The sequence below is a fragment of the Miniopterus schreibersii genome (genome assembly GCF_964146895.1).
Source record: "Miniopterus schreibersii genome assembly, chromosome: 6".
NCBI lineage: Eukaryota > Metazoa > Chordata > Mammalia > Chiroptera > Miniopteridae > Miniopterus > Miniopterus schreibersii.
In genome coordinates this window covers 67500435-67517854 of record NC_138107.1, presented here as the reverse complement: position 1 = coordinate 67517854, position 17420 = coordinate 67500435, and the positions used below count along the sequence as shown (strand labels likewise).

Here is a 17420-nt window from a genome sequence, read left to right as displayed (position 1 = left end):
AATGGCCTAATAATAACTTCATCTGGATTACTGATGTATATATTAACAGTATAAAAAGGTTAAAAGGTATCCATATGTATCTCTCATTTAGATTCTGAAAGTCTGAAATATAAATTCACTTTACCATAGTTACATAAAGAATTTCCTTATGAGAGTGGAAATTAGACCATATATTTTGTTTTATATTACGTTTGGTAATTTTTGTCATTGTGGTTTGTGTTTTGAGCAAGTTTATTTCATTTTCGTATGTGTCTAGAGAGATGTACTCAAAATACAGTTATAGCTCTTTCTCACAACGGTCATGGGAAAGTGAAATTTTGGCCATGGGTTTACAAAATCCTAGAACAACTTGATGGACAGGTCCAATCTAAACTTTCTTTGATACCCTTAGCCATGGAAGTTACAGGTGAAAGTAGATTTTAAAGAAATCTATAAATCAGAAACTGTTATAGTGAGGAATAAAGAAAACTGCTAATGGTGTTTTTAAATTCCCCATGGATATTAACACTGGGGATTTGGGATTATAATTCCTGAGAATCTGGGGAATCTGCAAATCATAGATTTTCCTATATTTTAAAATAATGTTATTTATTTGTTTTAAAATAGAGTGCCCATAGTAATAAAAAGCGAATGGTTTTGTGTGATAGTTTTGGTTTCAGAGGTTTCCAGTTTAAAAAAAACAACCATATGATAATAAATGCATGGTTTATTATTCTTAAGAGATAATATATATGGCAATATTAAAATGATGTCTACCTGAAATAATTTGATATTAGAAAATACTTAGAGAAGGGAATATTAACAATATAAGTATCAAATAAAAACCCCTTAAAAATGAAATTACACAATATTTTTATTATTTAAAAGTTATTTTTAATCTTACAGCACACGAAGAAGTAACTGTCCTAATCCATAATCTTGATGTTTGTTTTGAGACAAATATTCCAGACATAGAAAACGTTGTGTTTTTAAGATTGGTTGTTAGGGTACATGTTTCATGTAGATGCAGTTCCATTTTTAACAATGAATATATTTTCTCTCCTTGTCCTGGCTTAGGTTTTGCCGTTGAAATTGATATTGCTTGGGCTGTATTCGATTTTAGATCGGTTTCTGATTTCACGTCCGAGTGTGCAACATGCCGAGCTGCTCTTTGCATTGCCCCTCGGGAGTTCCACGGAGCTGCAGCCTAGGGCAGAAGCCTAGCGGGCGTGTGCCAGCCGCGGCCTCAGGACGGGACCCGTCCCGTCTCCAAGGTTAGCAGCAGGGCCCCGCAGCGCCCTGGCGAAACTCCTCAGGCTGACTTGCTTCTGAAACTTGATATCTTTTGGAACATCACCCATCATTTTGTATAAAGTAAACTATACGTGTCAACTTCTCGTTTTAGCTTCATTTTCAAGAATAGCTCACCATCAACAACAGCCACGTGAAAGTTCCACTCAGTTATGTCCAAACATAAGTTTAACCGTAAGTTACGAAGACGGAAGAAAAGGCCTATGGTTCCCCTAATTTCTGCACATATAGAAGTTACTGATAATTGTTTTTTAATATGGTTTCAAATGTCTTGCTCAATAAATTGTTTTTAGGATACCAGCCATTTGTTGTCATTTCTACAGAATATATTTAAGCCACTCTTAAATGGGAATTTCAGTAAAATATTTAAAAATATAGTTTTACATTAATAAATAACCCCAGAATTGTAATTAATATTTTGAATTATTCTAACTTTTTTTTAACTAATTGAAAAAATTTCCCCTTTGGAGGGAAAATGCTCGATTTTTATTTTCAAATGTTTCTGTGACTCATTAGCTCCATATTCTAACAGTTGGCAGCTATGTTAGTAAAATTACACTGATATATATTAGCCACATAATTAAGGTAAAAGTCTAACAATCTTTAGAAATCTGCCAGACAATAAAAATGACAGAACTTAAAAACATACTGTGTCAATACTTAATCAAAATTCTTGTCTTATGATATGAAAAGTCAGAACAATTTTTTAAAAGTTTAATCAACTTTATTTTAATTAATTTATGTTGCCAATGAACAAATATAAAGCAATATAATTCTTAAGTAAATGCAAAGTTAATGGCAGTATAAAAGATAAAGAAAAATGGAATAAATATATTTTTATATTTATATTTATAATAGATTTACTGAGATATAGTTGACATACAATGAACTGTATACATATATATGTTTGCATATATATATATATATATATACACTGAAAATTTTGATAAATTTGAATGTGTATTTATGCCCACAAGCCGTCACCTCAATCAACATAACATATCCCTGATGCCAGAAAATTCCTTCCTGTCCCTTTGTATTCGTTCCTTCTTTCCTTTGTCCCTCCTCCCTGTCCCTAGGCAATACTTTCCATCTTTCTATCACTATATATTAGTTAGCTTTTTCTAGTTTTTATAAATGGAATCATGGAGTGCATACTTCTGTGCCTGTCTTTACTTAGTGTAATTATTTTGACAGTCATACATGGTCTTGCATATATTCTTTTTTCCTTCATAATTTTGCTGAGTAGAGCTTCATTGTATAAATATACCACAAGCTGTGTATCCATTTGTCTATTGATGGATATTTGGATGATTCTTAGTTTGGGGCTGTTACAAATAAAGCTGTTATGAACAACTGTATACAAGTCATTCTATGGATATATGCTTTTGTTTCTCTTGGGTAAATAAAAAAGTGAAATACTTAGGTCATGAAGTAGATATATGTTTGACTTTTTAAGAAACTACCAAAATGTTTACACAAATTGTCCTATTTTTCATTTCAATCAGCTGTGTATGACATTTTCAGTTGTTCTACACCCTTAGTGTGGTAAATGCTGTGCGCGTGTGTGTGTGCGTGTGCGTGTGTGTGTGTGTGTGTGTGTGTGTGTGTGTGTGTACAGGCAGGCCTTGCCTTGCACGGTTCTAATATGCACAATTTTCAGTTACCATGGTTTTGTTAAATAATACCAGCCCCCCAACAACACAGTTCAAATTTCAGTTTTACAGTATATTCACTAAGTACACAAACTACAAACCTTTCACATTAACTAGCCTAACCTCACCTGTTCCTCTTCCCCAGCACTATTTCCAAACAGTCACTAACTGATCATGTCCCATTAGACCAATTAATTTGCAAAGTCAACACTTTTTATCATTGCACCAGATTCTTGTGCATCCTAGTGGTGATAGATATTTCCCATTATTCAAAGGCCAGGAGGAGTCTTTACCCTTGAAGTATTTTTGCTTTCTAAATATGCTTAAAACCCTCTACTTCTCTCTGTCTTTCTCTTGCCTTTATATGGGCCCCTCTTTATAACTGGCATAATCTTTCATCCCACTTCAATCGGGTTAGTGAACCACACAATTCAAATCTCTCTTCTGTGAATTCTGCAAGATTCAGTCAAGCAGATACCACCATCATTCCCACCTCTCTTTCATGACTATAGTACATGTGCAATAATGTATCTTCAGTGTTGTGAATACTTGTGTGCATATATTTTCACTGAGTTTCTGGTATTCAGGCTATTTGTGCCATGTGTCTTTGTATCATCCATGACAATTCATACACACATAATACATGATTTTTAAATGAGTAAATCTCTCATGTTATATAAATTTAATTTACTGTGCTGCCTTTAGCTTAGATTTGTATCTTAAGTTTTCTCTAGTTGCATGAGTGCCTAAGATAATATTTGAATAAACATGTGAAAGGAAAGACTGTTCATTGATGAACAAAAGTCAGCCTTGACCAGTGGGGTATCTTTCAAGATAATGCATGACCCTGGAGCTACAAGGCTTGCAAAACTAAGTGACTAAAAAGAAAAAAATGCTGATGACGTATTTGAAACTTTTCGCCCAAAGTATAAACTTAGCGTATGTATATTATGATGTTGATAAGCACCGAGAGCATTAATTTTGGAGTCAGATTGAACTGAATTCAGATCCATCTTTGTCACTTACCAGGTGTGTGGTCACAGGAGTAAGACTCTATTTCTTTATAAAATGGGGTGCAGGAGGGTGTGTGGCAAATGACATCTGTTTCCAGAATTGTCATGGAGATGAGGTACAATGACAGATGCAGATGAAGCACCATTTGGTGTCAGGCACTTGAATTGTGCATCACAAACATTAGTGTCTCCCCACCATTTCCCTCTCTGTTTTTAGATTGCAATCACGTTTCTATTTTCAGTATTAAATCAATATTATATTATCAATATTTAAAGTAAATAATGTTTTAGTGCATTTGAATCATGTTAGTAGAAACCATCCTTTTTCTGACATTTTAATCTATATTCAAGTCTTGGGTTATTTATTTATAGGTTGACTAAACATATAAAAACCCCAGGCAAACTTTCTTTTGCCTCCAAGTAATTGTTAGTTGTTATTATTTCTTAATATGTGTATAAGTCCTCATTGCTAGATTATGTGTATTCAAGGATCAAAACCTGCTGTTCTTGAGTTAGATAATTGTTCAAAGTCCTTGACGACTCTATCAGATAAAATAATGTAGCATTATCTGTAGCAGGAGTCTTAAAATCTTAATTTAACTTTTGGGGTTAAAGTTGATAAAATTAAGTCTTGTCCCTTCCTGTGTGTGGCCAAGTTGCAACCCTTTTTATGATAAAGCAGTCGATCACTCTTTACTACTCAGTGAATTTAATTCTGTTGCTCATAAACCAAACAAATAGTCATAAATCACAGTACACATATTGTATGGTTTATATTATATATGCATTAGAATTTATGCTTATATTTCAATGTATATTGTTACCTGATTTTGTTTTATTTTACTTTTTCTTGCTTAATTCAAAATACCAGCCAACACTCTTGGCATGTGACTGAATTCTAAGCATCAATGGAAATGAAGAGAGGGAGGAGGGGCGGGAGGGGGGCGAGGAGGTCAATAGGGGGAAAAAGGGGAGATCCGAAATGCTTTCAACAATAAATATTGTTGATAAATTTTAAAAATAAAATAAAATCAATAAATTTTTTAAAAAATTAAAGGTGAGAGGGCAGGGAATTTCCCCCCACCCTTATTTCTTATTTATTTATTTATTTATTTATTTATTTATTTATTTAAATTTATCTTTATTGTTGAATGCACTACAGGTGTCCCATTTTTCACCCCCAATTGACCCCCTTCACCTCATTCTCACCTCCTCCCCAGGCCTTCACCCTGCCATTGTCCGAGTCCATGGGTTATGCATATATGTATATAACTTCTTTGGTTAATCTCCTCCCACCCTCCACCCCCTTTTCCTCTTTCCTCTGAAATACGATTGCCTGTTGCATGTGTCAGTGTCTCTGTATCCATTTAGTTTGTCAGATTCTTCTGTTCATTAGCTTCTTCTTAAGGAAGACCCTTCAACATTTCCTGTAGTGCTGGTCTGGTGGTGATGAGCTCCTTTAGCTTTTTCTCATCTGTGAAGCTCTTTATCTGACCTTCAGTTCTAAATGATAGCTTTGCTGGGTAGAGCAATCTTGGTTGTAGTTCCATGTTTTTCATCACTTTGAATATTTCTTGCCACTTTCTTCTGGCCTGCAAGGTTTCTGTTGAGAAATCAGCAGACAGTCGTATGGGTGCTCCGTTGTAGGGAACTAACTGCTTTTCTCTTGCTGCTTTTAAGATTCTCTCTTTGTCTTTAACCTTTGGCATTTTAATTATGATGTGTCTTGCTGTGGGCCTCTTTGGGTTGCTCTTGTTTGGGACCTTCTGTGCTTCCTGGACTTGTAAGTCTATTTCTTTCCCCAGGTAGGGGAAGTTTTCTGTAATTATTTTTCAAATAGGTTTTCAATTTCTTGCTCTTTCTTTCCCTTCTGGCACCCCAATAATATGAATGTTGGGTCCCTTGAAGTTGTTCCAGAGGCTCCTTATACTATCTTCATATTTCTGGATTCTTTTTTCTTTTTGCTCTTCTGGTTGGGTGTTTTTTGTTTCCTGATGTTCCAAATTGCTGATTTGATTCTCAGCGTCCTCTACTCTACTGTTGACTCCCTGTAAATTATTCTTCATTTCAGTCCCTGTAGCTTTCATTTCAAATTGGTACTCTATTAGGTCATCGATGGTCTCACTTGTTTTTGTAATAGTCTTACTAATATCCTTGAGCATCCTTATAACCAAAATTCTGAACTCTGTATCTGTTAGCTTGCTTGGATCTATTTCATTTAGTTCCTCTTCTAGAGATTTCTTCTTTCTTTTGTGATGTTTCTTTGCCTCCGCATTTTGGCTGCTTCCAGGTGTTTGTTTCTATGTATTAGGTAGAGCTGCTATGTGTCCTGGAATTTGTAGAGTGGCTTTGTGTAGTAGGTGTTCTGTAGGGTCCAGTGGCTCAGCCTCCCCAGTCACCTGAGCTGGGCCTTCTAGGTGCTCCCCTGTGTGGGCTGTGTGCACTGTCCTGTTGTAGTTGAGCCTTGGTTGCTGTTGGCGTCCTTGGGAGGAATTGACCCCCAGACCAATCAGCTGTGAGGACCAGCTGCAACTACAGCCAGAGAGCTGCTGTGCTGGAGACACCCCTATGGAGCAGGATTTACTTCAGTGGAGCTTTGGTGTTCACCAAGTGCACCCCTTGAGTGTGTCACTCGTGGATGTGGTAGGGTTGTAATCCAGCGTGGTCGAGTCTCACCACCAGGTGCACTGTCTCTGGGGCCTCCAGGGAGGTGCACAGTCAGCCTCTGCCAGTGCCTTGCCCAGGGCCCCCCAGCATGAGCTACACAGCAAACCGTAGTTGGCTGCTACTTGTACTGGGCTTGGAGGTGCCCAGGAGAGGCCCAGCTATGAGCCAATGCAGCTGCCGCTAGTGCCAGGCCTGGGGACGCTTATCAAGCCGCATGGGGCCCGCTGCTGCTTGTTTGAGAGATTTTAGGAAAGTCCTAAGCATGAGGCTCGAGGGGCCACTGGCACAGAAAAGCCCCTGGAAATGGCCTGGATGAGCTGCAGGTGGGGAGGGGCGGGGCCTCTGGGAATCACGGGGCGGGGCCAAAGGTGAGAGTCAGGTGCTGGCGACTCAAACATGGCGCCTGCCTGCGGGCTGTGTGCGGGGAGGACTCGCCACAGGAGCCATGGCCTCCGCCAGCCCTTCTGCCCGGGAGGAAGCCGCCCCTCCGCCTCTCGCCCGGATCTCAGGCAGGTTAGTTCCCCCCGAGTGTCCCGGGTCCTTTCCGGCTGCTGCCCGGCGCTGGGCTCGGAGGGAGCGTCCGAGTGAGTCCGTGCGCGGCCCTTTAGAGGAGCTGCTGGGGCTCCCGCAGCCTCCGAGACCCTCAGGGACAGTCCCCGCTGGTTTCACAGCCCGGAGTTGTGGGGACGTTTCTTCCTGGCCCTGGAGCCCTGGGCTGGGGGCCTGCCGTGGGGCTGGGACCCCTCCCTCCTCCGGGAAACCCCCACCGCCGAGATTCCCTCCTGGGTTTACCCCGCGGCACCGGGTGTGGGCCCGCCGCGGAGTCTCTGTGATTCAGCCCCGATCCGCCCGCGTCTCCGCCCCTCCTCCCGGTCTCGGTGCTGCTTCAGCTCCCTGGTTGTGGGGCTTCTGTGCAGCCAGGTCTCAGGAGGCTCTGAGTGCTGGTGGTTCTGTATTTTAGTTGTAATTCTGATGCGGTTGTGGGAGGTGGGGGGCTCAGCTGCCATCCTGTTGTCCAGCCTACCCTTCTTATTTCTTATTGGTTGCACTAAGAATTAAATTGATATGAAACAGATTAACAGGAGAAAAATCAAATTTAATCTCATACATATGTACAGAGGTTTCATAGGTATGGGACCTCTTCAAATGACCAAAGCAGGCAGCTTGTATACTTTTTAGATAATAATCCATAAATTTGTGAGGAATTCACAGGAGAAAGACAAAGAAACTTAGGCTTCAATTAATTAATGAAGAATCTAAACAGTTTATTGACACAGAGTTCTTTAAATAGTGATTTAACACCAGCTCATATTGTTATTTGGAAATCTCAAGAGGAGTTTCAAATTTCTCAAGTTAAAAATGATAGAAGCTAATAAATTTTAAGAACATAAGCCCAAGAGTATATGGTATAGAAATAGAATTTTTTATTGATTGATTTTTAGAAAGAGAGAAACTTTGATTTGTTGTTCCACTTATTTATGCATTCACTGGTTGATTCCTGTAAGTGCCCTGACCAAGGATTGAACCCTCAACCTGGGTGTATCAGGACAATGCTCTAACCAACTGAGCTACCCAGCCAGGCCTAGAAAAAAATTTTTTTAACTGGGCACACAGCCATCTAGGAAAAAAGGATTATATTTTCCAGCCTCCCTTGTAGAAAAAGAAAAAAGAAATAGACAGGTTGGTCATGAGAATGACCACTAGATGTTGCTAGTTGCCTAGTTGATAAATCTAAGTAGCTGTATTACTCCAAAGCTTGCTCTTTCCCTTTATTCGACAATGTTTTTCAAACACCATACCTAATCTAGTGCTAATTTTCAGCAAAATTGGAGCTTATAAAAAGCTAAAATTTTCAACATCCAAGTTTTTTTTTAATGCTTCTAACTCTCCGCTCAATCTCTTTTCTTTATATCCTAAAAGTAAGAGATAGTTTATACCGTTCAAATCTGGAATTCAGTTATGATATCTAGAAAGTTATTTAATATAATTTTTTAGTGTATAGCATGACTCCTTTCATACCCATACTAATTCAGAAATTTTGTAAGGACTACAAATAACTCAGTTATGTTGTGACTTGGTCCAACGGTGCACATTTGTTCTAGAACTAGTCTAATGAGTAACTTTTAAACTTTTACTTTTCTGTTTCTTCCTTTGCTATGTAACTTGGGAGTTGGGGAAGGGCTGGAGCAGAACACTAAGATTTGGGGAACGAAATTTTGCTTATGCCTGAAGCCTACAGAACGAGAGGCAAAACTCTGGAATGGCAGTTTTCATTTTTGCTTCCATTAATCAGGCAGGTTTCTGTGTTTAACTTTTTCTCTGCTCAAGGGCAATGGAGGAAGCAAAAGCACTGAGCCTGGGAAGGGAATAGAAAGGCTTCATACTACCTCTGGGTCAATCAAAGGGCATGCTACAAAGGGCCTGCTTCAGACCACACCAGAGCACCACCCAATTAGCGCCACAAGCGACAACCCCAAAGGGTGGACTCAGTAAGGCCCTGAGCCCCTCTGACCGACGCAAATCCTGCTCTTGGTGTAAGCCCCTCATAACAGCTTGTCTGCTGAGGTCCCGGCCAGTCAGCCTGAGGGTCAGTTCCACCTGATGACGTGCCAACAGCAGTCAATGCTCTACTACAACAGGGGAGAACACACAACTCACAGAAGCACCTTGCTCAGGTGACCAGTTGTCAGAAGCAGGAAGAGCCGTTGAAGACGTTGCAGTCCTAGTGTAACTCAGAAACCGATGCAGTCCTAGTGTAACTCAGAAACCCATGCAGTCCTAGTGTAACTCAGAAACCCATGCAGTCCTAGTGTAACTCAGAAACCCATGCAGTCCTAGTGTAACTCAGAAACCCATGCAGTCCTGGTGTAACTCAGAAACCCATGCAGTCCTGGTGTAACTCAGAAACCCATGCAGTCCTGGTGTAACTCAGAAACCCATGCAGTCCTGGTGTAACTCAGAAACCCATGCAGTCCTGGTGTAACTCAGAAACCCATGCAGTCCTGGTGTAACTCAGAAACCCATGCAGTCCTGGTGTAACTCAGAAACCCATGCAGTCCTGGTGTAACTCAGAAACCCATGCAGTCCTGGTGTAACTCAGAAACCCATGCAGTCCTGGTGTAACTCAGAAACCCATGCAGTCCTAGTGTAACTCAGAAACCACAGCAGCCAAGAGCCTTCCCTACACAGCCTTAGGCTCAGTCATGAAAGATTATCAGAGGATAGAGGGAGCGAAGCAATGGAATCAAGAGGTCAGCAGGAGAGGCACCACGTACCAATATTCCTCAAACACACATGCCTGGGTCTGCAGTCATGCGAGCAGTAACACCTCGCTTCTTTGTTTCTTCTGATTCCATCCAGGTTAGAATGACATGATTTCTAATCCAAATCTGGATACTTTAGGGGCTCAAGGGGTCCTGTCAGTAAGTCTGCCAGGTAAACTTCTTATCAGGCAAGCCGGAATTATGTCACTAGCTCTAGATTATGTCACATCAATTCCCAATTTTGATAGTATGCACGCTTACAGTGTTATATGTTAACAAACAGTTTTGTATTGTATTTATATGTTGTATTTAGGGAATATTCTTTTAAGTAACTTTCTTTGGCCCTTGGGCACTCCCTTGTCTGTCATACTGTGATGGTACTTGTTTGTAGTCAAGAGTGTTGTGATCATAATATATTTGTGATCATAAAAAATATTTATATATGCAGAATTTACTTTTCATTACATCTTCAAGTGTTATAGGCAGAAATTGGTGATAAATGGACTTCAAAAAATGTCCTTGTTATTTTTTGCTTTTGGAGGAAGGGTGCATTATTGTTTTTCCACACATTATTTTCTGCTTATTTTGACTTTTGAGCACAGTATTTTCTGGGTTTTGCCTCCTCGACAAATTTATATTATTAAATTGGAAAATTTAATGATATTTCAGGAGAAACCTATATGACTGAAAGTGGGTTTTTACGTCAAGTAGAAAGGATGATTTAAAGTAATATAAAGATCTAATATTGCTCATCATTAAAACTTTCCCAGCAACTTCCAAGGACAAGCCATATGCAGTTCATTTGTACTTCCATAGCTCATTAAAATTATTAGAAGATACCTGTGAATGCTAAACCAAGGGGAGAATCTTATTGCTATTTGGACAAAAGTAAAATCCCTCTCACCCTAAACAATTTTATTTACATATGTAGTTTTGTAATGTTAAAAATGAAGGAAAGACACCATTTATGGTAATTATATATGTAAAGCCTTTTATCCTCAAAACACAGAAAAGCACTTTAGATATGCACCCAGAAGAATGAGCTGAAATGCTTTCAAAGAGCATAAGTATTCATAATAGCTGGAACCAGATTTTGAGTATCTGCTTATGTGGTGTTCTTTTCTGCTAGAACAATAACATTTATGCGAACGGAGAAAAAATACAGCATTAAATATAATAACATCCCAAAATTAAATGGTTATATAAAAGTGTAATAAACCTATTTTTGATAATCAAACTTAGATTCTGTGTATTTTCTATGATTCAAAAGCCTTAATTTTGGCCAGCAAATAGTTAGTTTTAAATCCCCCCAAATTGTTTCTCATCAACTCTGCAAAAACCAGTTCCAAAATCATACCTGTACTAAGAGTTAACCTTGATAGATTTAAATTTTCAATTAACCTAAACACATCCTTCTTCATCATTTAAGTTTTTTTGGCTACATGTTTAGTTTGTGAAGAAAGAAATGGATGAATATGGTCAACACTTTGCTGAAGAGAATTAATAATGATACATCATAGTATATTATTACTACAATATTAATTTACACTGACATTATAGGAATCTCAGTTCTTAGGAAAATGTGAAGTACCATATACTAAATATCTTATCTATTTTAAAATACAAGCAATTGTCTTTCCCAACCCCAAAACAGTTTAAATGCATTTTGATTTTTTATTGCTTTGGGGAAGAATGGATGGCAGTTAATTTTAGTTATAGTATTGTTTTATATGTATTTATATATGTACATATATAATTTTGTTTTGTTATACATGCTAAAATTTATCTGATCCCATGACCAAAATTGTCAGTTGGTCTAAAAATATCTTATTGTGTCAGGATCAACTGCATCAAGAAAGGGTAATTGAGATAAGTAAGAACTCACAGTTGTAAGAACAGTGACACCTATTGTTACAGTTTAAACTTTTCTATGTAAAACTGATGATTTTTGAAGTAATAAATCATTTAGAAAAAACCTACATCCAGATATTTATAGGAAAGCTTATGCAGGAACAGTGATTACCAATAGGAAATCAGAACTCTCCCAAGGATCGTTTACATGATTTTACCATACTTCTATTACTAACCCTTCTATCTTAAAGCAAAATTGAACAGGTAGCTATAATTTTAAATGTGATCAATATTGATAGATTAACTATCGATTCAACTCTGGAAAGCATTAAGTTAAAAGGAATTAAATTGTCAACTAATTGTAATTACATGCTAATTTTATAAACTCTGATAGTTCTCTGAAATTTTAAAAAATTATTCATTGACTTAATAAAAAATTGGTGTTTTGTTTAGTTAAATTTAATTGGTCAACATGGTAGAACAGTTTCTTTATGTTTTATGTCCTAAAATAAAAGAATTTCTTGTATCAATTACTGTCATAGATCTGTGAATAACTGAGCTTGATATTCACAAAATTTTAATTTTTAAAATATCAATTTAAAGAAAACCCAATTTAAAACATCCATTATTTGGAAGTTAGTTAGATATTATGTTTCTATTGATTTTCACTAGTGTTTCAGAATATTTTTTACTATAGATACATATGGCTAACTTTATCATTTATGAGTATATTTCCATGCCTAAAAATAGGAATCTAGGGTCTGAAAGTAAAACGTATTCTGAAGCTCCCATTGATAAAGCTACATGAAAGAAAATATTTATTACAACGTTGTGGTGTCAAAAAGTGGAAATAGCATTATTAAATGTTCATCAAGAGCAGCATGTCATAAAAACATTTTTTAAATATGTATTTTATGTCTTTACCTGCAGAACATCCATATGTGTTTATGTGTATGTGTGTGTGTGTACACACACATTTTTTTATTTGAGATGCAGATCCTTAATATCTTTATAGATTACCTAAAGTTGAACTTAATCACCTCCCAAAGGCCCACCATAATAACACTCAGACGGTAGCACCGTATATTCTCAGTAATTGGTTTCTAATGTATTCCATTTTGGTCAAAGAACCCTATATAATTTTAATTCTTTTCAGTTGTTGAGATACATTATGGCTCAGCATATAGGCTATCTTGGTGAATGTTCCATGCACACTTTAAAATATTATGTATTGCTCATTGATTACTGTTTTCATCAGACATTGAAGATTTGAGTGTTAAAATCTCAATATATGTAGGAATAACTTTATGGTGTTTCAGGAGGGCCACTGGAACACCTTAAAGAATTTGAAATTGCATAGAAGCATTGTAAAATAAATGATAACTTCTAGGGTACATTTTATGGGTAAACAATGGATATAAATTTAAAAAATAGCCAGGACTATGGGAAGCTTAAGAAAGCTGCTTGGTTCTTCGCTGTTTCCTGGCTCCTCACTTTTTAGTTTTTGCATTACTTTATTCATCACAGAGCATGTAAGCTGAACTTGGATGAAGGAATTTACAAGCTGACATTATTGAAAGGAGACATATTATAGTATTATCAAGGTTTGATGGAGTAACTTCAATAAATGCCAAGTTGGTAACCACTTCCTTGTACATTAGTTCCCAGGAGACAGACTTGAAAAATCGTTGACTGCCACAGGTAGATTTTGCTTATTAGAAAGGACGTCAAATAAAAGACATTCTCCAACCTCATCTGAAGGTACCTACCAGGCGCCTAACCACAAATAGACATCTACTCCTGTCTAGGGACATCAAAGACAAGAAGCTGCTGACATCAGAGGTAGACAGATATGCCAAGACATTGACAAGACCTGAATGCCTATGGATTCATACTGAACTCAGAATGCATTTTAAACTGTCTATACCTGTCTGCTAATTATATTAGTCATAATAATAGTTATACTCGGGTTTTTTTTCCTATGTAGTCCAATCTAGGATTACTGAACATGTATAAAATAACAGCTAGTACTCATTTCATAGCTTATGTAAATGTTATACTAGATGCCAAATACAGAAAAATGAGACAGAAGGCAAAACTCGGATCAGGAGATTAAAGATGGCAGCAGACTGAGTGGGAGCTACACTGAAACTCTCCTAGGACCAAACTGAAATTACAACTGAAATATAGAAAAAACAGCCTGAATAATCAACTGCAACTGAAGAGAGCTGGAGAGCACCCTCATAACCAAGGAGGGAAAGTGGAAACCGCACAGAGACTGGTGGAAGTGTGGACGCGAGAGGGCCGGCTGGGCCCCCACAGGGAGCAGCTGAAGGTCTGGAGGGAGATCTCAGCTGTGGGGGGTCCCACTGAGGACTCTGGGGCCTAAACCCCAGGCTGGGCTTCCCAGCCAAGAGTACAGAACTGAGAAAGGTGCCCACATAACATCTGGCTGTGAAAAGCATCCGGGTTTCTGTCTGCCAGGGAGAGACGGCTGGAACTACAGGCCCCTCTCAAAGAGCTAATGCACAAAGCTTCATGTGCACCCACTCACCTTGGGCTCCAGCAGAGGGAGGGCAGAGTGGACTGGTGCTGTGTGAGGAGAAGCTAGGATTGTGAGCTTTGAAGACAGAGCCTATAACTTCTTTAGTAAGCCAGTCCTATCCATTTTTCTTGTGCATCTAGGTGAATATACTTTTGAAATACCAGAAGTAATAACCTTTGAAGGGGGTATTGACACTCAGAAAAGTACATAATTTTGTTAACTACCCTGTAATCCATTGCCCAATGCTTTCTCCCACCTTCATGTAATCTTTTTATTTTATGCTCCCTCCTTAATTTCAAATGCATAAAAAAGCTGCAAAATTGTTATTCTCTGGAACATTTGAGATCTTCCCAGTATATGTCATCAGTTTGGCTCAAAGAAACTCTCATAAAAAAATTTTAAATATGTATTCTGCAACTATTAGATATAGGGCTCAGTCAATTTTAATGAAATCAAACTGATAGATATTGTTCAAATAGTCCTTATGCATCTAATTTCTTTGTTTATCTATTCTACCCAGGAAGGAGAAAAAGTGTTAAAATATCAAGCTATGAATTTGGATTTTTCTATTTTGACTGTGATGTACCATAATAAATTTTATTTTTATTTTTGGTATTTTTTAGTTAAGTATATATTGTACACTTGTGAGATGCTGGGGCTTCCCAACTTTGAAGATGACCTCCCAAAATAAAAATCTGATATGTTGTTTATAGACCGGTCATATGCAATCACAGTTATTTGCTTCATTATTAAAAGTATTCGATCATTAGCAGTTGTAAGGCACTCTACTAAGTGCTTTCATGTTCCTTAAAATTATCTTAAGTTAAATAATAATGTTAGATTCTAACATTATTGGCACAATTTCCTCAAGAAAACCTGGATGACTCTAAGTGAACCCTTGGCTGAAGAAGACCTCAGCTTTTTGGTCATATGCGGGCTAGGGAAAGAAGAGCTGGTGTCTATGTCATATCATTTGGTTTTTATGGGCTGATATTGTCTGTGAAACAGCAGCTTATGTAATGCGATCATTCCAGTAAATTTGATATTAGGCATAGTTTTGCTTCCCTTTTGCCAATATGCTTTTGAAATTTTACTAAATGTCACTAGTCAGGTAAAAATTTTAGAAGCAGTGAGGCTTAGACTCATACATGTTTAAAGCTGGAAAAGTCATAGGACGTCTTTTTTACATAAACAAGGGAGCTAAAGGTCTTCTACTCCCAGGTAACTGAGAGTAGGAGAGGTTGGAGGAAGAATCCAAGTCTCCTTCTTTGTAAAATTAACTTTACATTAAGCCATATTATTACATATTTATATCATTATTCATTCATTATATAAATAAAACAAAATATTGACAGAAAATCCATTTTCTTAGTAACTGTACTACTTTGCCTTCCTAAAGCCCAATCTGCAAAAAAATTTGATAATAATTTTTTATTTCCAGTTGAAAGGCTTATTTTAGGCCTTAAAGGTCAACTTCATTATAGACTACATCTAATATATCTGCTGCTTCTCAATGGTTTATTCAAAAATATAACTTGACTTGGGTCAAAATTTTTAAAAAATGAGTCTTGTAAATGCACATTTCAAAAATAAAGTTGATCCCAGGCAAGAAAAAATGGAAGGAGTTCATTACCATCAAACCAGTATTACAAGAAATGTTAAAGGAACTTCTTCAAGAAGAAAATAATCATAGGTGTGACTAAGAAAATATCACAAGAAAAAAAAATCCACACTGACAGAGGCAAGCACATAATAAAAGCAGTGAATCAATGAACACTAAAGGTAGAACAAAGGTTAAAGACAAAGGCAGGAAGATCGTGTGTAATTACAACAGTAAATTAAGGGATGCACGCAAACACACATGCAAAAGAAGTAAAAAATAATGACAAAACATAAACGTAAGTAGGGTGTGTAAAAATGCTAGTGATTTTAGAATATGTTTGAACTTAAGGAACCTTCAACATAAAGTAGACTGCTATAAGCATAGCTTGGCATATATGAAGCACATGGCAACCCAAACTCAAAAATCTACAAGAGATACACATGAAATAAAGAAAAAGGAATCCAAAAGCAACACTATGGAAAGTCATCAACATACAAGAGAAGAAAGCAACAGAATAAGAACTGCAAAAAGGATCAGAAGACAATTAATAAAATGGCAATAACTATATACCTATCAATAATTACTTTAAAAGATGGATGAAGAAGTGGCACTTATATACAATGGAATTTCACTCAACCATAAAAAAGAATTTTTTACCATTTGCAACAAGATGGATGGACCTAGAGGGTATTATGTTAAGTGAAATAAGTCAGACAGTGAAATACAAATACCATATGATTTCAATTATAGGTGAAATCTTTAAAAACCAAAATAAACAAACAAAACAAAAGAAACTTATAGATACAGACAACAAACTGAAGGTTGCCAGATGGGTTGGGATGAAGCTTGGGCAGGCTGAGAGAAAAAGGTGAAGGGATTCAAAAGTACAGATAAGTAGTTACAAAATAATCATAGGGTATAAAGTACAGCTTAGGAAATATAGTCAATAATTTTGTAATAACTATATATAATGTGAGGTGGATGCAATACCTCTCATATATAACTATATAAGTTATATAAAAGCCTAATCACTATGCTTGTACACCTGAAAATAATACATTATTGAATGCAAAATGCAATTGAAAAATGAAAATATTTTTAAATTAATTTAAAAATACAATTAAAACAATAAAGGTCATACTTGGTAATTCTTTCAGGACTAGTATAGACAGACCGACCAAGGTAAAGTTTACATTGGCAATCACCCATGCAATTTTGAAAATTCATGGAAAGAGGTCACCTAGCTACCACGTTTCAAATAGTAAGGAAACAACTTGTCATCTACAGGACCAAAGAACATTTCTTGAATTTCCTGTCTATTATTTGTATCTTCGCCCATATGTTTTATATCACTAGTTACCTTGGCTGCTCCTTGACAGCTAGAGTAACAATCAAAATATCAATGGTTCCTTCTCTGGTTGCCAAAAAGGAACACAGAAAATGCATTTCATTAACAGAAAGCATGGATCTATGCCTGTACCTACTGAAGCCTGGCTGAGGAGTAGGCTTCTCAGGAAAGGCTACCAGAATAGC

General features: G+C 37.2%; 1 protein-coding gene across 1 annotated transcript in view; it reads left to right on the top strand.

Annotated features, from left to right (window-relative positions):
* Window positions 1-1135: 1135 nt before the first annotated feature.
* LOC308559143 (protein LEG1 homolog) overlaps window positions 1136-17420 on the top strand; it is a gene marked incomplete at both ends in the record, with an annotated part of 37816 nt that continues 21531 nt past the window's right edge. The window contains one exon of the mRNA XM_081141429.1: window positions 1136-1253. Within this exon, the coding sequence (XP_080997555.1) occupies window positions 1136-1253 (118 nt within the window). The remainder of the gene's footprint in view (window positions 1254-17420) is intronic.